General features: G+C 39.9%; 1 protein-coding gene and 1 non-coding gene across 3 annotated transcripts in view; one reads left to right on the forward strand and one right to left on the reverse strand.

Moving 5' to 3' along the window:
* Positions 1 to 18,063, reverse strand: part of LOC122435820 (PABIR family member 1-like) — a 33,267-nt gene extending 15,204 nt beyond the window's left edge. The window contains exons 1-4 of one of the 2 annotated variants that reach the window (XM_043459890.1): positions 17,946 to 18,063; positions 17,577 to 17,723; positions 14,869 to 15,046; positions 7,993 to 8,071 (exon numbers count right to left, since the gene is read on the reverse strand). In XM_043459890.1, coding sequence (XP_043315825.1) covers positions 7,993 to 8,071; positions 14,869 to 15,046; positions 17,577 to 17,625 — 306 coding nt within the window. In that variant the 5' untranslated portion in view covers positions 17,626 to 17,723; positions 17,946 to 18,063. Of the gene's footprint in view, positions 1 to 7,992; positions 8,072 to 14,868; positions 15,047 to 15,213; positions 15,365 to 17,576; positions 17,724 to 17,945 lie in introns of those variants that run through there. The other variant, XR_006267710.1, reaches the window with a different exon arrangement.
* Positions 18,064 to 18,265: 202 nt separating this feature from the next.
* On the forward strand, positions 18,266 to 18,371 carry LOC122436143. The gene has a single exon (XR_006267911.1). It is a non-coding gene; the product is annotated as a U6 spliceosomal RNA (small nuclear RNA).
* The last annotated feature ends 5,170 nt before the right edge of the window (positions 18,372 to 23,541 follow it).

Genomic DNA, 23,541 nt, shown 5'->3' on the forward strand with positions numbered 1-23,541 from the left:
TTTACCAACTGAGCTATCAGGGAAGCCCATGACAAACCTAGACAGCATATTAAAAAGCAGAGACATTACTTTGCTGACAAAGGTCCATCTAGTTAAAGCTATGGTTTTTCCAGTAGTCATGTATGGATGTGAGAGTTGGACCATAAAGAAAGCTGAGTGCTGAAGAATGGATGCTTTTGAACTGTGGTGTTGGAGAAGATTCTTGAGAGTCCCTTGGACTGCAAGGAGATCAAACCAGTCAGTCCTAAAGGAAATCAGTCCTGAATATGCATTGAAAGCACTGATGCTGAAGCTCCAATACTTTGGCCACCTGATGTGAAGAACTGACTCATTTGAAAAGACCCTGATGCTGGGAAAGATCGAAGGCAGGAGGAGAAGGGGACAACAGAGGATGAGAAGGTTGGATGGCATCACTGACTCAACGGACATGAGTTTGAGCAAGCTCCGGGGGTTGGTGATGGACAGGGAAGCCTGGCGTGCTGCAGTCCATGGGGTTGCAAAGAGTTGGACATGACTGAACTGAACTGAAAAGACAGGAAGGAATCGGTTTAGCTTCAGGCAAAGGCTCAGAATTTCCTAATGGGAAAAACTTTATCCAGAAAATCCTGAGAAGACTGCCTGACTGAAATTGATGACATCAATAAGGATATAGTGTGAAATGTCTGTGGAAGGTAGGGTTTGAAACTGAGCTGAGCTAGATAATTATAAGCCACAATAAAACTTTTAAATTGAACAAAATATGGATCATATATTGGACTTGGTTGGTCTTTTAGTAATAACTTGGAAAATTAATTGTAGAAAAGGCATTTAGAAGAGAATTCTCCCAAAGGTTAAGTACTATAGGTAGTATATGCAAGGGAGTTGCTTCAGGTAATTTTTCTATAAGAAACTAAGTTTTAAAATGAAATAGTCTCCTGAGATGTCAATAAACGTCACTGGTATCTTTCGTGTATTAGTAAATTTCCCATTGTGTCATTCTCTCACACTTTAGGAGGGAAAAGTCCTTGGGAGGAAGCAAGTGTACCAGCACCAGGAATGGTGTTACAGGGCAGGGAGGGTAGGAGTGGGAGCGGGGGCCTGGGAGGGTGCTGGGTGAAGCTGACTCCCAAGTGTTATCTCTAGTGAAGGAATTAAGACAGGAGGAAACATCATGTTTAGTTCCATTTAAGAGAAACAGAAAACTAATATTGTAAAGACATTAAATTTTAAAAATGCTTAACTTTCCTAGGTTTGCTAATTTTAACTTATTTCTTACTAGAGTTACTAGAGATAAAGCACTTAGAAAATTCTGAACAAGGGTTATATGCTCTGTTTATGAATGCCTCTGCCTAGTTCCCCAAACAATTTAAAACGGGTTATGAAGATACTGAACATGAACTGAATGTAGGCTAGAAGAACAGAGCATAAAGCAGAATAAGGAATGTATTACACACTCACAACCACGTGGGCCATAAATTAGATTTAGAGTTCATAGTTGCCAATGTGTAGAGCAGAACCAAATCAGGTAAAGAAATGTTGGTAGCCATCAAATTAAAGCAGACAAATTGCTCAAGTAAAGTCCAACTGTTCCCGACAGGAAAATGAAAAACTTTTCCTGCTTCTGCTGGAGTAGGAGGAGGTGGAGATGGAGAAGACAGAGCTGCACCAAGTTCAACAGTTTCCAGGAAGAGAATTCCTAGTGGAAGAGTTGGAAACAGGCATCCCAACCTCAGAGGTTTCAGGGGATACAGCAAAGGGGTAATTTGTGGGAAGACATAGTCTCCATAAGCAGAAGAGGACCTCCATTACTGCTCATCAGAAGTGGGGTGGAGTGTGACTTCCCTGGTGGTCCAGTGTTTAAGACTCCATGCTCCCAATGCAGGGGGCACAGGTTTGATCCCTGATTAGGGAACTAAGATCCTGCAAGCTGTGTAGTGTGGCCAAGAAAAGAAAAAGTGGGGTGTGGTGGAGTGATATCCTAACAGTGGTGAAGAAAAATTTGAGCTTAATTAAGAAAATAATTGTGAGATAGCAGATTTTACAAGATTTGTACATATACATCTCTATTTGTGTGTTAAATGGCACCCATAATTCTTTATAGCTCACAGCTTCCCTTATAGCTCAGTCAGTAAAGAATCTGCCTGCAATGCAGGAGACCTGGGTTCGATTCCTGGGTTGGGAAGATCCCCTGGAGAAGGAAATGGCAACCCAGTTCAATATTCTTGCCTGGAGAATCCCATGGACAGAGGAGCCTGGCAGGCTACAGTACATCGGGTCGCAAGAGTCAGACACGACTTAGCAACTAGAGAGAGAGATAATTATAAATGCCCTCAATCACCACATATTTTTCTAAAACACTGCTCTGCCTACATTTTAATACATTAAAATCAGTGCCAGTTAAATTTTTCTAATTGTGGTAAAATACACATAAAATTTACCATCTTACATTTACCATTTTTAATTGTACTGTTCAGTACAATTAGTACTGTTAAATAGGTACATTTGTGTTGTTATGTAACCAATCTCTAGAATCCTTTTCATCTTGCAAACACGAAACTCTATAGACCCATGAAAGAACACCGCCCTCAAGCCTCTGGCAAACACTATTCCAATCTCTGTCTCTAGGAATTTGAATACTTTAGATTCCTGCAGCACCAAATTTAGGGACAGTCTAGTATGAGACTTGATCCTTAAACTTAAGTTTCATGCATTCAGTAACACTTTTTAAGTACAGTTGACCCTTGAACAACATGGGTTTGAACTGCACACGTCGATTTATACATGGATTTTTTTTCAATAAATATACAGCTGGCCCTGAGGGTTCCCACCCATGGGTTCAAACAACCACAAATTGCAAACATTACACAACCTGTGGCTGGTTGAATCTGAGCATTCAAACCCTTGGATATGGAGGGCAGGCTATGGGACTGGAACATATTCAGATTTTGGTATTATCTGCATAATGGAATCAACCTCCCCTCCCCATGGATAGCAAAGTACCATTATATTTTCAAAACAATATTTGTATTAGGAATGATTTTTCTATTTTGCAATGTGACATATTAGCTAGAAATGAAAATATCTCTATTGTTGATGCTCTGTGAAAAACATTCAAATAGTATAGAAATACATAAGGCAGAAGTAAAAATTTTCCCACAATTCCATGCTCCAGAGATAACTACTAATAATAGATTGATATATAGCCTTCTTGACATCTGTAAATATATAGAAGATCATGTTATACATGTGATTCTGAACCCTGGGTTTAAATAGTAGGTACAAAGGCGAGTGAGGCTGCTCAGAATGGTAGAGTGGAAAGAAGGAAGAAACCTGGGCCTCTGATGACATCACTGAGCCACTGAAGTAACCAACCCTGGAACCTCCTTTCACAAAACTTCTTGTTATTTGATATAATAAAGGTCCCTTATTGTTTAAGTCACTTCTAGTTGAATTTTGTTGCTTTTGCCCAAAGCATTCTAATTATAATTTCATTCTCCTAGATAATTCAGCCTATCTATAGTGAAGGCAAATATATATCTCCATAAATCTTATAATGAGGTAATACTTGGAATAAAATAAAAGCATATGCATAATGCTGTTACAGCAAGCTAAACCAATAAGCCTTGAAATTCTCATCATCAAATAAGTTAAAATGACTTCAGTTCTGCCAAACCCAATCCATTGTACAAGATGGTTTATTTTAAATATGCATGATATTAAGGTGAACCTTATGGGAATTAAGAGCCTAAAAATCCTAAGGAAAATTATGCATTTAAAAAGTGCCAGGTACCTAGTTTCTCTACATAGGTACTATTACTAATAAAAAAACATATTTAATGAGCATTTAGCAGTATTCTTGCCTTTAGAATTCCACGGATAGAGGAGCGTGGTGGGCTACAGTCCATGGGGTGGCAAAGAGTTGGACAACTTTCACTTTTAGTAGGTATCATTGCTGTGCCAAGTGTTTTACACTGATTGATATAATCACAACAAACTTATGAGGCAGATGCTATTATATTCCCATTTTACAGATGAGGAAATTAAGGTGCAGAAAGGATAATCTGTCCCCAGATAATTAAGTTCATGTGTATAGTGCCATTTATAGGTCCTTGCCTCTCAGTCATATTTTAACCCAATCCATTCTGGCTTCTTCTACCCTTTTCTCCACTGCACTTTCTTTCAAATAAAAGTTCATGATAAGCTCCATTTTGGTAACTCAAAAGACACCTTTCAGTCTTTATCATGTTTAACCACTTTTGTTTTCTGTGGTTTTTCATGGTACTACTCTCTCTTGAGTCTACTCCCATCTCTCTGACCATTCCATCATAGTCTTATTTGGTGGAGCCTTTCTGAGATTGTCAAAAAAGCAAGAGAATTCCAGAAAAACATCTATTTCTGCTTTATTGACTATGCCAAAACCTTTGACTGTGGATGACAACAAACTGTGGAAAATAAGAGATGGGAATACCAGACCACCTGACCTAACTCTTGAGAAATCTGTATGCAGATCAGGAAGCAACAGTTGGAACTGGACATGGGACAACAGACTGGTTCCAAATCAGGAAAGAAGTATGTCAAGGCTGTATATTGTCATCCTGCTTATTTAAATTATATACAGAGTACATCATGAGAAATGCTGGGCTGGAAGAAGCACAAGCTGGAATCAAGATTGCCAGGAGAAATACCAATAACCTCAGATATGCAGATGACACCACCCTTATGGCAGACAGTGAAGAGGAACTAAAAAGCCTCTTGATGAAAGTGAAAGAGGAGAGTGAAAAAGCTGGCTTAAAGCTCAACATTCAGAACACTAAGATCATGGCATCCGGTCCCATCACTTCATGGCAAATAGATGGGGAGACAGTGGAAACAGGGACAGACTCTATTTTGGGGGGTTCCAAAATCATTGCAGATGGTGATTGCAGCCATGAAATTAAAAGATGCTTACTCCTTGGAAGGAAAGTTATGACCAACCTAGACAGCATATTAAAGAGCAGAGACATTCCTTTGCCAACAAAGGTCCATCTAGTCAAAGCTATGGTTTTTCCAGTAGTCATGTATGGATGTGAGAGTTGGACTATAAAGAAAGCTGAGTGCCGAAGAATTGATGCTTTTGAATTGTGGTGTTGGAAAAGACTCTTGAGAACCCCTTGGACTGCAAGGAGATCCAACCAGTCCATCCTAAAGGAAATCAGTCCTGAATATTCATTGGAAGGACTGATGCTGAAGCTGAAACTCCAATACTTTGGCCCCCTGATGCAAAGAACTGACTCCCTGATGCTGGGAAAGATTGAAGGTGGGAGAAGGGGACGACAGAGAAGAGGTAGTAGGATGGCATCACCGACTCGATGGACATGAGTTTGAGTAAAAACTCCAGGAGTTGGTGATGGACAGGAACGCCTGGTGTGCTGTAGTCCATGGGGTCGCAAAGAGTCACACTGAGCGACTGAACTGAACTGAAATGAGCTGAACTTTCTGAGATTGATTTTTAAAGCTTTTTCCTATTCCTCTTCTTCTCTTATACTCTGTCTGCAGGTCATTTCATTCATTCCCATAGCTTCAAATAATGATTTATTAATGATCCTAAATGTATCTCTAGCCCAGATCTCTATCCCAAGCTTCAAACTTGTATATATAACATTTCCACTTGAAGGTATCAGAGAACCTCATACTTAACAAGTCCAAAACTAAACTCATCTTCCCTTCTAAATCTACTCTTCTGCCAATGTTCCATTTCTCCTTGGTACCACTATCCCATCAGTTGCCCAAGTCAGAGAGCTAGTAATCATCTCTGCCTCCATTGTGTCCCACTCTCCGTCGAATTTATCACCAACTGATCCTACTTTTCAAATATCTCATGGATCTTCCCACTGTCATCACATTTGTCCAAGTTACTATCAGCTGTTTGCCAGAGTTACTACAGTTGCCCATCTGATCTTCTTGCATCTACTTTTGTCCTCTTCCAATCTACTTGCTACTCTGAAGCCAGGGTAATCTTTTAAAAGTCCAAATTTATTCACAGACTTAGATTGGTCTGTGATTTGGTCAATTACAGACTTAGAATTCTTCAGTGAGTTTCCATTGAAAATAGGATAAAGTGGAAAATCTTTCCTTTTTTTTTCTGGCTGTACTGCATAGCTTATGGGACCTTAGTTTCCCTAACCAGGGTTTGATTTCAGGCCCTGGCGGTGAAATCCTAACCACTGGACTGCGAGGCAATTCCCAAAGTGCAAAATCTTTAAAATGACTTTTAAGGCCCTACAAGATTTTTCACAAGTTTACATCTCCAACGTCATTTCTCACCATTTCATCTTTACTTTCACTCTAGCTAGAATGGATAGAGGAAGAAAGCTTTGTTTAAAGAACAGTTCTAATTTTCCCTCAATATACTATTATTGCATTTGTGGTAATAATGTTGAATATCATTTTATAAAAAGGAAAGTGCTCAGTTTTAAGATTAGAAAGCAATATTTTAAAATAGAATTCAAGCTATAGCATTTCATTAAAATGTTCTATAGCTTCTATCATATTAAATTATATAAGAGAAATATATGAAGAACTGTAATCAACAAAGCAGATAATCTAAATGAAATGGACAAATTTCTTTTTTTTTTGAAATGGACAAATTTCTAAAAACACACAAATTACCAAACTAACTCAAGAGGAAGTATAAAATCTCAACAGACCTGTTAACAAGTAAAGAGAGAGAATCTGTTTCCAAAACTTCCCAACAAAAAAAGTCTACAGCCAGATGGCTTCACTGGTGAATTCTATCAAACATTTAAAGAATCAACACCAATCTTAATAAAACTCTGCCAAAAATATAAGAGGAGGAACATTCCCTAACACCTTCTATAATATCAGCATTACCCCAATACCAAAGTCAGCAAAGATATTACAAGAAAACTATGGACCAATATCCCTTATGACTGTAAATGGAAAAATTCTCAACAAAATAATAGCAAACCAAATCCCATAGTACATTAAAAGGATTATACACCAAGACCAAGTGGGATCTATCCTAGGAATTCAAAGGTGGTTCAACAAAAGAAAGCCAAAGTAGTAAATCATATTAACAGAAAGGAGAGGAAAAAACAACATGATCATCTGAATAGATGCAGAAAAAGCCTCTGAAACAATTCAACATCCTTTGATGATAGGGGAAAAAAAAAGACTCAGCAAGCAGGAGTAGAAAGGAATTTCCCTAACATGAAAAAGGGCAAAAAAAAAAAAAAAAAGGGCATTTACCCAAACCTTCAGCTAATATCATACTCAATGATGAAAGACTGAAAACTTTCCACTTATGATCAGGAATAAGACAAGGATGTGTGCTGTTTGAGCCAAGAGAGAAGTGGTGGTTGAATAACATTGTGAATTCACCAAATGCCCATGAATTGTAACTTTAAAATAACTATGTGCTATATGAATTTCACCTCAACAAAATGATTCCTAGAGTGAAACATTTATTCACTTTGGCTTACTGAGGTACGAGCATATTTCCTATGTTTACAGGATAATTAGTAGATGAGTTATCGTTTAGAGATGGCATTATAACACCATGAAAAACAAACTATATTTTCAATTCAAGATAAATATGAGATAAAGTCAAACTATAAGCCTGAAAATTACCCTTGGAGAACTTACAAATTTCCCCCTCAAAATCAGATTGTTCTCTTAAAAATTGGAAGCCAGATGGTTTTATATATAAAAACAAACCTCAATGTGAAATCCACGTGGGACTTAAAGGTTCGTTCTCCTGCAGCTGCAGCAGCTGCACTTATCATAACTGCAGTCAGTGTGATTATTTTTCCTTCACTAATGTTTAGAACAATGTTTCTCAAAGTGGAAACCTGTTTAGAAATGCAAATTCTCAGGCCCCACCCCAAAATTCCTGAATCATAAACTCTGGGGTTGAGGGCCAGTAATTTGTTCTTACAAGCCTTCCAGATTCACACTCAAGTTTGAGAACCACTGGTTAACAACAATAGCACACATCTATAAGCATTTTCTTACCAGACTGTGTTGTAGTATACATGTTGCACTGTTTCTTCGAGTTCTTATTGAATCAGATTGTAACACTTGTGAATTATCACTAAGAAGAAAAGGAAAACATTTGTCATTTAAAATTCATTACAAAAATTTTTTTAAAGAAATAAGATTTCAAATCCTTAAACAACATTGCCATTGATGTAAATATCTTCTTCGTGGAGACAGCTGTGCAGATGTAGAAAATAAAATATGTATGCACACACACACACACACACACACACACACACAAATCCTTAGTTGACTGAACCTAAACAAGTGTCCATGTAAGGTAAGGAATTCTCAAGCATGCCATTTTACCTCTAATCATGCTACCAAGAATAAGTATAAATTATTGTGGCCTTAGAGATACATCATTTTCTGTGTAAACCTGTAACCAATTTAAATTTGTGATTGAAGCTATTATGTGCTAGTAGCAATTTCCTCTGGACTCTCAAACTTTCACATGAATGAGAGGGATAGCCACTAGCAGGGTCAATAGAACTGAGCTTTTCAGATGTGTTTCATTTGGCCTGCTGCTGCTGCTGCTAAGTCGCTTCAGTCGTGTCCGACTCTGTGTGACCCCATAGACGGCAGCCCACCAGGCTCCCCTATCCCTGGGATTCTCCAGGCAAGAACACTGGAGTGGGTTGCCATTTCCTTCTCCAATGCATGAAAGTGAAAAGTGAAAGTAAAGTCGCTCAGTCGTGTCTGACTCTTAGCGACCCCATAGACTGCAGCCTACTAGGCTCCTCTGTCCATGGAATTTTCCAGGCAAGAGTACTGGAGTGGGGTGCCATTGCCTTCTCCATCATTTGGCCTACCCAGTGTTAAAAATGTGTTTTAATTAGCTGTGCACACTTGGAACAACTATGGAGATTTCACATAAAGAATTTGGATTCCAGGTTTCTGGCTTCTATTGAAATTTTGCAAGATTTTGCCACAATGGGTCACATTCCCCCATGGCACCAATGTACTGAGCTGAGCAACAACTGCCTGCTGAAGACGTTCCTAGTTCCATCAACTTTGAAAGTGCCTACTTAGCCAGCCTTGACCTGATTTGAGCTTGGGACCCTGAAGAAATCTTTTCCTATTTATGTTTTCATTTTGCTATAACTTTAGAAACATTTTAATTTTATATTGGACTCTAGTTGATTTAGAATGTGTTAGTTTCAGATATACAGCAAACTGATTCAGTTATACATACATATATATCATTTTTACAAATTCTTTCTCATTTACGTTATTATAGTATATTGATGAGAGTTCCCTGTGCTATACAGTAAGTCCTTGTTGGTTGCCTACTTTAAATATAGTAGTATGTTGTTATAACTTTTTTTATTTTGAAACTAAGACTCACAAGAAATTGCAAAAAGAATATAGAGGGTTCTTGTGTACCTTTCATCCAGGTTTCCCTAATGATAATAAAAGACTATCTTTAACATGTTCTTTTCCACCCCCTATATCCAATTCAGTGCCAGTTCTTTTAGGTTTTACCCATAATTTTTCATGTCCATCATGCTTTCCAGGTTCCTTGCTAAAAACCAATTCAAAGCATTCTTACTTTTCCACCGACTCTGTAATAAACTAATTGGTCAGCTCACCTCTGTTCTTTTCCTACTGCAATCAGCTTGCTCTCCTGCTTACCACTTTCAGTGATTCTCTTCATTGCCTGCTGAATTCAGTTACATTCTTTACTATAACTTTTGGGCTTCCCTGGTGGCTCAGATGGTTAAGAATCTGCCTGCAATGTGGGAGACCTGGGTTCAATCCCTGGGTTGGGAAAATCCCCTGGAGGAGGGCATGGCAACCCACTCCAGTATTCTTGCCTGGAGAATCCCCATTGATAGATGGAGCCTGGTGGGCTACAGCCTATAAGTTCCCAAAAGAGTTGGACACGACTGAGCAACTTGGCACACACACTATAACTTTCAAAGCCCTCCACAATTTAGCTCCACAGACTTTTGGATTTCATAGACTAGGAAAATTTCAAAACAAAATCTCGGCACAAACATGCAGTTGCATTTTCTCTTGCCAAGTAAGGTCATTTTTTAAAAAATCTCATCAACTACCATCATTTCATTTATAAAAGGGCATTTTGTTATTTTTAAAAAAAAGCAGGACTGACAATCTGAGTAAAATACAGTAATGCCCAGTAAAGTATGCTGTATTTAACTTTTTAAAACCATGGATTTGGTAGAATGTCACCTGGGATCAGCACTGGTCAGTAGGTAAACATTTGGGAGCCAGTGATCCGGGCAGAGTTGACCAGCATTCTGGAATACACCTATACTTTCCTACTTCCAAGCCTATTTCATGTTCTTGAAATGCTGTTCAGTTACCTGGCCCCCTTTCTTCCAGTCTGCTTCCTATCAGTCTATTTGTTAGGACCCATCTTAAGTGTCATCTATCCAAGACTTTCCTATATTCCTCACCAATCCTGCTGTCATTTCTAACTCCCTTCTTTTAATTACCCTAGCACTTTCTTTCCCTTCTAAGCACAGATCTTATTCGACCATACATTTAAGTCTTCTCAGTATTCATTTTCCCTATTAAAAGCTTATGGAGCCTTGAGATACATCTTTGCAGTGCAGTAATTTGCAGTAACAATATTTATGAGAGGATATGTGTATATGTGTATTTTTACTTCCTTTCCCAGTCATTTTCCCCTACAAGAACAGGAATATATTTTAGCAGTTACTACTAGGAAGTTGGAGGGCTTCCCTGGTGACTCAGAGGTTAAAGCCCCTGCCTGCTATGCGGGAGACCTGGGTTCGATCCCTGGGTCGGGAAGATTCCCTGGAGAAGGAAATGGCAACCCACTCCAGTATTCTTGCCTGGAGAATCCCATGGACTGAGGAGCCTGGTGGGCTACAGTCCATGGGGTGGCAAAGAGTCGGACACGACTGAGCGACTTCACTTTCACTTTCACTAGGAAGTTGGAGGGTCACTAATGGGTTGCATATTTCCACTGTCTTTTGTATGTGGGAGGTAATTCTTTTTTTAAAAAATTTTTATTGGTATATAGTTGATTTATAATGTTGTGTTAGTTTCGGGTGTACAGCAAGGTGAATCAGTTATGCATGCACATGTATACACTCTATTTTAGATTCTTTTCCCACATAAGCATTACAGAGTATTGAGTAGCGTTCTCTGTGCTATACATTGAGTCCTTACTAGTTATCTATTTTATATATAGTAGTGTGTATATGTCAACCCCAAACTTCCAACTGATCCCTTCCCTCTGCTGAGATAATTCTTAAGGCTAACAATTACACTCTCCCTTAAATTTTTGTCTGCCAATTTTATTTAATAAGACCATAACTGAAAAGTGAAAAAGCTGGCTTAAAACTCAACATTCAAAAAAAATAAGATCATGGCATCTGGTCCCATTACTTCATGGTAAAGAGAAGGGGAAAAAGTGGAAGCACTGACAGATTTTCTCTTCTCAGGCTCCAAAATCACTGTGGATGATGACTTCAGCCATGAAATTAGAAGATGCTTGCTTCTTGGAAGGAAGGCTATGACAAACCTAGACAGTATAATAAAAAGCAAAGACATCACTTTCCCAACAAAGGTCCATCTAGTCAAAGCTATGGTCTTTCTAATAGTCATGTATGGATGTGAGACCTGGACCATAAAGAAGGCTGAGTGTCAAGGAATTGATGCTTTCTAACTGTGGTGTTGGAGAAGACTCTTGAGAGTTCCTTGGACAGCAAGGAGATCAAACCAGTCAATCCTAAGAGAAATCAACCCTGAATACTCATTGGAAGGACTGATGCTGAAGCTGCAGCTCCAATACTTTGGCCACCTGATGCAAAGAGACAACTCATTTGAAAAGACCCCGATGCTGGGAAGGATTGAAGGCAAAAGAAGAGAGCAGCAGAGGATGAGATGGTTGGATAGCATCACCAATTCAATGGACATGAACTTGAGCAAACTCCAGGAGATAGTGAGGGTCAGGGAGGCCTGGCATGCAATATAATGAGATAATGTTTAAATGATCAGTAAGCAGCTCTGTCTAAACTGCACTATATTTATGCCAGTTACATCCCTAAAGCAATAACTCTTAATGACCATTATTCTTCTTCCAGGTTTGTATTAATACAAGCTTATTAAACCACTGTGCATGTGCTCAGTCGCTTTAGCCATGTCCATCTCTTTGCGACCTCATGGACTGTAACCTACCAGCTTCTCTGTCCCTGGGATTCTCCAGGCAAGAACACTGGAGTGGGTTGCCATTTCCTTCTCCAATGCGTGAAAGTGAAAAGTGAAAGGGAAGTTGCTCAGTCGTGTCCGACTCTTCGAGACCCCATGGACTGCAGCCCACCAGGCTCCTATGTCCATGGGATTTTCCAGGCAAGAGTACTGAAGTGGGGTGCCATTGCCTTCTCCGAGGGTCAGACTAGCGGTATTTAAAGAGGGAGGGCACTGGCAGAAATCCAAGAACTTAATCTCTAATTCTAATAAGGGCCTAATAAGGGCCAGAGAAGTAGAAGAAAAAAATACCTTTAAATAATATCATTGACACCACTAGTGAAGTCAGCCACCTCGAGGGGCTAAAGATAGAATCAAGAGGTTCAAAACTTTTGACATTGATATTTTTATTAATACAAGATGAATACAAAACTGTACAGGAGGTTAAGAAATAGTGATATTTGTATTAAAGAGTTGACATTCACACAACAAATTCTGCAAATGCTGGTGCAAGGGAGACAGAGAGTCTTTATACATAGTTAACATCAAGCAAAATTGGAAAAGTGCTTGAAAGAAGTGCAACAATATTTAGCGAGCTGTGAAAGAGGCAAGGCAATGAGTATGAGAGGCCAACTAAAAGAAAGTGCAGTGAGCAGTGGACATACTCCACTGAAAAGACTCTGCAAGAAAATGAATGCAACTAAGGCTTGGTGTAATTCTCAAAATTTTTCTTGTTGATTACACGCTAAGCTTGTCACAACAGGACAAAATATGCCCTCAGATCACTTGGACAAGTTCCTTGACCTCAGGCACGTCATCTATCATTCCTATGCTACTTCTTCTTGATAGACAAGAGTCCCTGGACTTCGTCTATCTTTCGGGTTAATTCCTACTAGAGGAATATGCAACTGCCCTTCACCTTTCTGTACAAAACTTCACGTCCAGCATCAGGATCTTAAGCTATGGGGTTCTACACTGTAATCATGCTCTAATATAATAAAAATTTCTAATCTTTTGCAGAACAAAGTAAAGTATGAAGGGATAACTGTGATCACTCTCTTTGTTTCCAGGACTTTGAGGATTGGGAAAAGGGACCTGGTCAGCTGCCCCCCACCCCCCGCCTCAGCACTTAATATATTAAATAGGATCCACATGTTCCTGCAAATATATATCCTCCATCATCTACATATTTGTGACTTGTTTCTTCATTTCATAGAGCTTTTCAATAAAATGAACATTTCCAAGCATTTTCTTCTACTAGCAGAGTGCACCCATAACAATTCATTTATTCACACAACAGGATTTAAGAGTAGAATCCTGAATTTATAGCATGTTCTTGTTCTCAGTACAACATGCAGAGCTGTCCCCAGCTCTTATTTTTCTATCTGCCTATTTTAAAAGGTAATGTATTATTTTCAGGTCACTCTTAGTTTGTTTTTCATTTTGTTAGAACATATTTTCCCTTAACTCAAAAGACCAGAAAGCTGCATGTATTTAATTAATCAGTTTAGATATTGATTAGTAGTGGACAAAGCACTAGCTTAGGAGTCTGGAGCCACAGCTTCCTAGTACTGATCGATTACTGACTATGACATCTTGGAGATCGCTGGGCCTGTTAGACCATACATTAAACAAGGAGGGTAGACCTGGTCTCTTGAGTTCTCATATAATAGTTGTGAATTACAGCTATCAAGTAGGATGATGCCAGCAAAAGGTGAGGTGCAAACTTAATAATTTTGCAGTGAATTCATTTTCCAGACATTTTTACAATATTGAGAAAAACTTATGATACTGGGATGTGAAACCCAAGATCTCACTTTAAAATTCTATTTTAAGGAATAAGTTTGAGTCAGGCCAGATCTTTGGATATATGCAGGAAATACAGTTAACCATCAGTTAATCTTTTAAACCTTTTTTCATCATCAGATCTCTAAAGAGTCTTTTTAGACATTTCCTCCCTCCTTATTAGCTCCTCTTCGAGAATTCCCAGACAATTTTAATAGCACAAATATACTGCATATCTGTCTATGTGCCATATATATATGTGTGTGTGTGTTTTATGCATATGAGAAAAAAACTTTCACCTGCCAAGAAGTAAGTAGGGCCAATATAGGTCATTGAGAATACAAAGTTAGGAGATCAATTTTCTGTGATAGCTAAACTTTTTGTTCAAATAAAAACTAGGTGTAAAAAAGCCCCAAACTTATTTACTTGACAACCATTCCCACTCTGAGTGTGCTAAGGTGAAGGTCAGAGGTGACAAAGCAGACAAAGCAGAGAATGACAAAAATTACAGTCATTACAGATCTGGAGGTGAGGGTGGGGAGTACACAATTTCTTCAATGGTGTGGGTAAGAGATGGGGTGAAGTTAGAGAAAGTCGTGCTCCACACCAAACAGCTGCTGCTTTTGGGTCCTTGATCTTGATGAACTGTCAGAAGAGGACGTCCCGTTTCATTTGTGCCCTTGCCCTCCAGCCAGCCCGTCCCCCTTCCCCCCCAGCTCCCAGGCTGAGAGTGGGATCTTCCGGTCACCAAGAGCAAGGGAGATAACCTGCAGAACCTCGATGAGTCAAGGAGTGGGAATGCTATTGTAAGTCACTTTCTTGCAACTCTTGCCACCCTTTCCCGCCCCCGCAGGCCTCCTCCAGTATCTCAATCCTGCTCACCCAAAGCCACTGATCAAAGGGGCGCTGCTGGATCGTCTCAAAGTGTTATCTTCTGTAGTGGTTGAACTCCGCAGCACCTCAAAATGTAGTTCCATTTTCTCCCGTGCTCTGTCCGTGCAGAAGCTTTGTTTGGAGCTCTCCGGTTTTTCTGGCTCCCGTTCACATAAGAACAAGTCAGCTAAGTAAGGAGATGATGTAGGGAGAGAGGAAAGAGGAACAAGGAAAGAGAGGAGGAAGTTCTTAGACAAGTGCGTGCTCACATTTGCAGCCCTACCATCCCTAACACCAGTGGGCACAAAGTGGGACAGGACTGGCTCCGACCCTCCTAACACTGAGATCTCCCACCTCCAAGCCTGTAATGAACATGAGGAGTTTATTGTAATCCGTGAATCCTCCTTTATTTCCCTCAGCCAAGGAAACCCGGGTAAGACTTTCCGGCCAAAACAAAAACCACAACCCACTGCCTTGCAGAATCTTTTGGGCACTGCGCCCCTGCGCATGCGTCCTGGGTCCGGCCCGCTGACGCACATTTACTACGTAAGCAATGAACATTATTACAGGCGCCTTGTCCGCCATGATGGGGGCGCACGCGCAGTAAAGGAGCCTTTTTAAGCCAGGTACTCTATTCTCTCTCCCTAGTGCGAATTCACCTTGGTTGTTCCTCCTCTCCTCCCGTGTTAACCCTGGCATGGTTTCCTTAAGCATTATTTAGGCAAGAAAGGATGGAAATAAGGTGTATGGGAGCGCCATCCTTTCTGCCCTAAGTCTAATACTCAGTTTTGGTTAGCTCATTGTCTCATGACTGAGGCTGACAAGCTTGCTACCTCCCATGAAGAATTTTTCCATCCTGTTACAAAAGACATCCTACACCTTTGCAATGTAAAAAACACTAAAGCCTGGGGGTGGCGGTGGGGGCGAGGACCACCCGCTCTCAAAGGGTCCTGTTAAAGTCCTAACACAATTTCATCCCGTGTGTGTGTGTGTGTGTGTGTGTGTGTGTTTCACCATAATCATGCAGTGTGTATTTTTTACATTGAATAAAATCTAGCTAAGAAAAAGTTAGGGTTAAAGCAAGGAGGCTTATTTCTTTAAAATCTCAGAATTTAGTATCCATTCAAATCAGTGTTGCCCTTTAACAATGTTATCATGGATTGAAACATTCTAAGAACTGCTCTTTTAGAATTTTTTTTTTTTACCACCAGTTATTGAGCCACGTTGAGTACTGAAATCTTAACTCCATGCTAATAATTTTGAAAAGCCACCCATCTTAGGACCATATAGAGAAATGGCAGAGAAGGCAAGTGAAATGATTGAAATGGGAGTTATTAATTAAAAGAGTTATAACACGGTATAGCACTTTATAGTTTAAAAAAATGTTTTCACATATTTATCTCAATTGGTTCAATCGTTAACCCTACTCGGCCAATCAGTGGTGAATTTAAAATAAATGGGATTATCTTGAAACAGTTCATGACGTTTATGTCATAAACATGAAAGATCATAATCATTCTTCATTCTGAGACTAGAATAAGAAAAGTGTAATTATATTAGGCAGAATTAGGTTACTTAAATCCCTGACATGAGGATGATTTGGAGTCTCCATTCCTGATATAAGACAGGTTAACAATAGCTACCATTTGGGGGCCATTTATTATGTGCCAGGTACCGTCCTAAGCACTTGAAATATGTGATCACATTTAATGTTTACAGTAACTCTGTGAGGTAGGCACCATCACAATGCCCATTTTTCAAAGGAGGAAACTGAAGCTCAGAGGGATTACTCAAATTACAACTACTAAGTGGCAAAGCCAAGATTCCTCTGCCGTTCTATTTAAGTGAAAAGACAGACCAGGCGCCTCTGGATATTTCTCTGGACACTATTTCTGAACAAGTAAGCACTCAATAAATATTTATTAAATTATTTTATAAATAAATACAGGTTTAAGTAACTTGCCCTTCATAGCTATCTTGTAAATTAGGTAAGTATTTTCTATTTTACAGTTGATAAAATTCCAGAGAGAGTAATGGCACATAACTAGGTAGCAATAGAATCTGGGCTGGTACCAAAATTCCTGAAAGCCATTGTGGAATTTCCCAGGGTAAGCTGGAGAGTTTATGAAAGATGGCAGCTAAAACTGAGTCTTTACTCAGTCAGGGTGACTGCAGAGGCAGTGGTTAAGTACAGAACAGAGGGTCAAAACGAAACCATCTGAATAAGATAAAAATATGGAGAACATCAGAGAACAAAGAGCTCTTACTTCCAATCTACTGCTTATTTTACTTTTCAAAGAGTTTGTTAATATTCTTGGCAGGCAATAAGGTTTAATGGAAAATGGTCGCAAGAGTTGGACACGACTTAGTGACCAAGCAACAACAAAGTACATAACACTAAGAAAATAGGCATAATGAAACAAGGAAAGAGCAACTAAGAGAGAGTTTTGAGAAAAGGGGTTAAGAATATGAAATGATTAAATACATGAGATAGCAATAAGTTTCCAGCTACTACCAAAAAGGAGGGATTCTCTTTAAGTTCAGCTATATAACAAGAACCTGAAACCTGTAAAAATAGAAACAGGACATACTCAAGTTGGAAAGTCAAAAGGAACAAATACTACAAAAACAAAGATTTCTATATACTAGAGTGGCAAACACAGTATTTAAAGAAATGATTTTACTTCCCATTTTTACCCACAGATATTTATACCAACCTGGCTGTGTTCCCTGATCAACATTTGCTGTTCCGTAGTCATGTGCCATGATCTTGGGTTGTTGTTTTGCTTAGATGTATACCTTGACCCCTGTGGTACACTTCATTGCATGTCCCGGTCTGCTGCCATCTGCCCCTTGCCTCTTTCCTGTAAAAGGTGTCCCACAAACATGTCATAATCAGCTCTTTATTTTGTCCGTTGTCATGGCAACTTTAAAGCAACATGTTAGCCTTTAGTTATCACAAGAGCAATACAAATACAAGTTGATCCCAAGCCCACAAACCACAAACACCCCAAACCTTTCAAAAGATTTACATAAAGAGTAAAAGAAACTAGGTAGGCAAGAATGATATGAATAATGAACAAAACCTGACAATGATGGCCAAGATAGCATCTGTCTTCTCACATATCCTTGAATTTCTCTTGGTTGTTCAGCCCCAGAAAGTTAAGGATTTTTTCAATTGTTTGGCTCTTCAGAGTTAGGGACTGTGTGCTTGGTCAACAAATGATTATTTGGTAGCTATTGTGAACAATAGAATGTACTATAATTTTTTTGAGCAGATTGGTGGGGAGTGGGGGTATGGCTGAAACCTTGAGATAAAAATAGAAACATAATTTGATTTAAAAAATAACAATTGTGTTTCTAATCCAGCTGGCAGGAAAATATAGGTAATTTAAAGGAAACTATCTTGTGCTTGCTTCAGCTGCACAAATATTGCAAATTGGAATGATAAAGAGAAGATTATCATGGCCTCTGTGCAAGGATGACATGCAAATGAACTGTTTGATATTTTTTCACCTCACACTGGTCAGAATGGCCATCATCAAAACAAATCTACAAACAATAAATGCTTAAGAGGGTGTGGAGAAAAGGGAACCCCCCTACTCTGTTGGTGGGAATGTAAATTGATACAGCTGCTATGGAGAACAGTGTGGAGCTTCCTTAAAAAACTAAAAATAGAACTACCCTATGTTCCAATAATCCCACTACTGGGCATCAGTTCAGTTCAGTCACTCAGTCGTGTACGACTCTTTGCGACCCCATGAATCGCAGCACCAGGCCTCACTGTCCATTACCAACTCCTAGAGTTTACTTAAACTCATGTCCATCAAGTCGGTGATGCCATCCAGCCATCTCATCCTCTGTCGTCCCCTTCTCCTCCTGCCCCCAATCCCTCCCGGCATCAGGGTCTTTTCCAATGAGTCAACTCTTCGCATGAGGTGGCCCAAGTATTGGAGTTTCAGCTTCAGCATCAGTCCTTCCAATGAACACCCAGGACTTATCTCCTTTAGGATGGACTGGTTGGATCTCCTTGCAGTCCAAGGGACTCTCAAGAGTCTTCTCCAACACCACAGTTCAAAAGCTTTAATTCTTCGGCGCTCAGCTTTCTTCACAGTCCAACTCTCACATCCATACATGACTACTGGAAAAACCATAGCCTTGACTAGACAGACCTTTGTTGGCAAAGTAATGTCTCTGCTTTTTAATATGCTGTCTAGGTTGTTCATAACTTTCCTTCCAAGGAGTAAGCATCTTTTAATTTCATGGCTGCAGTCACCATCTGCAGTGATTTTGGAGCCCAAAAATATAAAGTCTTACACTGTTTCCCCATGTATTTCCCATGAAGTGATGGGACCAGATGTCATGATCTTATTTTTCTGAATGTTGAGCTTTAAGTCAACTTTTTCACTCTCCTCTTTCACTTTCATCAAGAGGCTTTTCAGTTCCTCTTCACTTTCTGCCATAAGGGTGGTGTCATCTGCATATCTGAGGTTATTGATATTTCTCCTGGCAATCTTGATTCCAGCTTGTGCTTCTTCCAGCCCAGCGTTTCTCATGATGTACTCTGCATATAATTTAAATAAGCAGGGTGACAATATACAACCTTGAGGTACTCCTTTTCCTATTTGGAACCGGTCTGTTGTTCCCTGTCCAGTTCTAACTGTTGCTTCCTGACCTGCATATAGGTTTCTCAAGAGGCAGGTCAGGTGGTCTGGTATTCCCAACTCTTTCAGAATTTTCCACAGTTTCTTGTGATCCACACAGTCAAAGGCTTTGGCGTGGTCAATAAAGCAGAAATAGATGTTCTTCTGGAACTCTCTTGCTTTTTCGATGATCCAGCGGATGTTGGCAATTTGACCTCTGGTTCCTCTGCCTTTTCTAAAACCAGCTTGAACACCTGGAAGTTCATGGTTCACGTATTGCTGAAGCCTGGCTTGGAGAATTTTGAGCATTACTTTACTAGCATGTGAGATGAGTGCAATTGTGCGGTCATTTGAGCATTCTTTGGCATTGCCTTTCTTTGGGATTGGAATGAAAACTGACCTTTTCCAGTCCTGTGGCCACTGCTGAGCTTTCCAAATTTGCTGGCATATTGAGTGCAGCACTTTCACAGCATCATCTTTCAGGATATGAAATAGCTCAGCTGGACTTCCATCACCTCCACTAGCTTTGTTCGTAGTGATGCTTCCTAAGGCCCACTTGACTTCACATGCCAGGATGTCTGGCTCTAGGTGAGTGATCACACCATCATGATTATCTGGGTCGTGAAGATCTTTTTTGTACAGTTCTTCTGTGTATTCTTGCCTCCTCTTCTTAATATCATCTGCTTCTGTTAGGTCCATACCATTTCTGTCCTTTATCAAACCCATCTACTGGGCATATACCCTGAGAAATCCATAATTCAAAAAGATACATGCATCCCAATGTTCACTGCAGCATTCTTTACAATAGCCAGGACACTGAAGCAACCTAAATGTCCCTCAACAGATGAATGGATAAAGATGTGGTACATATGTATAATGGAATATTACTCAGCCATAAAAAGGAATGAAATTAGGTCATTGTAGTGATGTGGATGGACCTAGAGTCTGTCATACAGGTGAAGTCAGAAAGAGAAAAACAAATATCATATATTAATGCATATATATGGAATCTAGGGGGCTTCCCAGGTGGTACTAGTGGTAAAGAAGTTACCTGCCAATGCAGGAGACATAAGAGACCCGGTTCTATCCCTGGGATGGGAAGATCCCCTGGAGGAGGGCATGACAACCCACTTTAGTATTCTTGCCTGGAAAATCCCATGGATGGATGAGCCTGGAAGGCTACAGTCCATAGGGTCACAAAGAGTTGGACATGACCGAACTGACTTAACATACACATGGAATCTAGAAAAATAATACAGATTAACCTATTTTGGGGGAAGTAATAGTGATGCAGATGTACTGGACATGTGGATATGGTGGGGTTAGGAAGGGAAGGGTGGGATGAACTGGAAGAATAGCATTGACATATGTACACTGTTGTTGTTCAGTCACCCAGTCCTGTCTGACTCTTTGTGACCCCATGGACTGCAGCACACCAGGTCTCCCAGTCCCTCACCATCTCCTAAAGTTTGACCAAGTTCATGTCCGTTGCATCAGTGATACATCCAGCCATCACATCCTCTGACGCCCTCTTCTCCTTCTGTCCTCAGTCTTTCCCAGCATCTGGGAAATGAGTCTCTCTATGAGAGATTTCCACAGTTTGTTATGATCCACACAGTCAAAGGCTTTAGCATAGTCAATGAAACAAAGGTATATGTTTTTCTGGAATTACCTGGCTTTCTCTATGATCCAGCGAATGTTGGCAATCTGATCTCTGGTTCCTCTGCCTTTCCTAAACCCAGCTTGGACATCTGGAAGTTCCTGGTTCATATAATGCTGAAGCTCAGCATGCAAGATTTAAGCATGACCTTACTAGCATTGGAGATGAGTGCAATTGTTCAATGGTTAGCACATTCTTTAGCACTACCTTTCCTGGGAACTGGGATGAGGATTGACCTTTTCCAGTCCTGTGGCCACTGCTGGGTCTTCCAGATTTGCTGACATATTGAATGCAACACCTTGATGGCATCATCCTTTAGGGTTTTTAATAGCTCTACAGGAATTCCATCACATCCACTAGCTTTATTTCCTAAGGCCCACTTGACTCCAGAATGTCTGGCTCTGGGTGACTGACAACACCAGTCAGTACATTAAATCTTTAATTTAATTAATCCAGTACATTAAAATCTTTTTTGTACAGCTCTTCTGTGTATTCTTTCCATCTCTTCTTGATCTCTTTGGCATCTATTAGGTCTCTACCGTTTCTGTCCTTTATTGTGCCCATCTTTGGGTGAAATGTTCCCTTGATATTTCCAGTTTTCCTGAAGGGATCTCTAGTCTTTCCCCTTCTGTTGTTTTATTCTAGTTTTATGCACTGTTCATGGAAGAAAGCCTTCTCCTCACTGTTCTTTGGAACTTGGCATTTAGTTGGATGTACCTTTCTCTTTCTCCCTTGCTTTTCACTTCTCTTCTTTCTTCACCTATTTGTAAAGCCTCCTCAGATAACCACTTTGCCCTCTTGCTTTTCTTTTTCTTTGGGATGGTTTTGTTCGGTCTCCTGTACAATATTATGGACCTCCGTTCATAGTTCTTCAGGCACACTGTTAACTAGATTTAATCCCTTGAATCTATTCATTACCTCCACTGCATACTCACAGGGGATATGATTTAAGTCATACCTGGCTGGCCTCATGGTTTTCCCTGCTTTAGTTTAAGCCTGAATTTTGCTATGAGAAGCTGATTATCTGAGCCACAGTTTTTGCTGACTGTATACAGCTTCTCCATCTTTGGCTACAAAGAATGTAATCAATTTGATTTTGGTATTGACCATTTGGTGATGTCTATGTGTAAAGTTGTCTCTTGTGTTGTTGAAAAAGAACATTTGCTATGACCAGTGCATTCTTTTGGCAGAATTCAGTTAGCCTTTGCCCTGATTCATTTTGTTCTTCAAGGCCAAACTTTCCTGTTACTACAGGTGTCTCTTGACTTCCTACTTTTGCATTCCAATCCCCAATGATGAATAGAACATCTTTTTTTTTCCTTTGGTATTAGTTCTAGGCAGTCTTCTAGGTCTTCATAGAACTGATTAATTTCAGCTTCTTGTGGCAGGGGCGTAGACTTGAATTACTATGATGTTGAATGGCTTGCCTTGGAAACAAATCGAAATCATTCTGTCATTTTTGAGGTTGCACCCCGGTACTGCATTTTGGATTCTTGTTGATTATGAGGGCTACTCCATTTCTTCTATGGGATTCTTGCCCACAGGACTAGATATAATGGTCACCTGAATTAAATTTGCCCATTCCCATCCATTTTAGCTCACTAATTCCTACTAAAAAGTAGATGTTTATCCTTACCATCTCCTGCTTGACCACATCCAATTTACCTTAATTCATAGACCTAACATTCCAGGTTCCTATGCAACACTGTTCTTTGCAGCATTGGATTTTACTTTCATCACCAGATGCATCCGCAACTGAGTGTCGTTTCCACTTTGCCTCAGCCGCTTCATTCTTTCTGGAGCTAGTAGTCGTTCTCCTCCACTCTTCCCCAGTAGCATATTGGACACTACCATGTGTAAAATAGCTAGTGGGAAGCTGCTATATAGCACAGGGAGCTCAGGTTGGGGCTCTATGATGACCTAGAGGGGGACTCAAGAGGGAGGGAATCTTTTTCTTATTACTTATTTTTATTTATTTATTTATTTTTGGTTATGCTGGGACTTCGTTGCTTCAGGAGGGCTTTCTCTAGTTGTGGTGAGCAGGGGCTGCTCTCTGGTTGTGGTGCAGGGAATTCTCGTTGCAGTGGCTTCTCCTGTGCTGGAGCATGGGCTCAGTAGTTGTGCTGCATGGATTTACTTGCCCTGTGGCATGTGGGATCTTCCCGGACCAAGGATCAAACCCGCGTCCCTTGCACTGGCAGGCAGATTCCTATCCACTGGGCCATCAGGGAAGTCCTAAGAGGGAGGGAATGTATGTATAACTATAGCTGATTCATTTTGTTGTACAGCAGAAACTAAGACATTGTAAGGCAATTGTACTAGTAATAAAATTTTAGAAATAAAGGAAACTATCTAAAAGTGGTTTTAAAACTCCCATTT

This window comes from Cervus canadensis, chromosome X, assembly GCF_019320065.1.
Source record: "Cervus canadensis isolate Bull #8, Minnesota chromosome X, ASM1932006v1, whole genome shotgun sequence".
NCBI classification, from domain to species: Eukaryota; Metazoa; Chordata; class Mammalia; order Artiodactyla; family Cervidae; genus Cervus; species Cervus canadensis.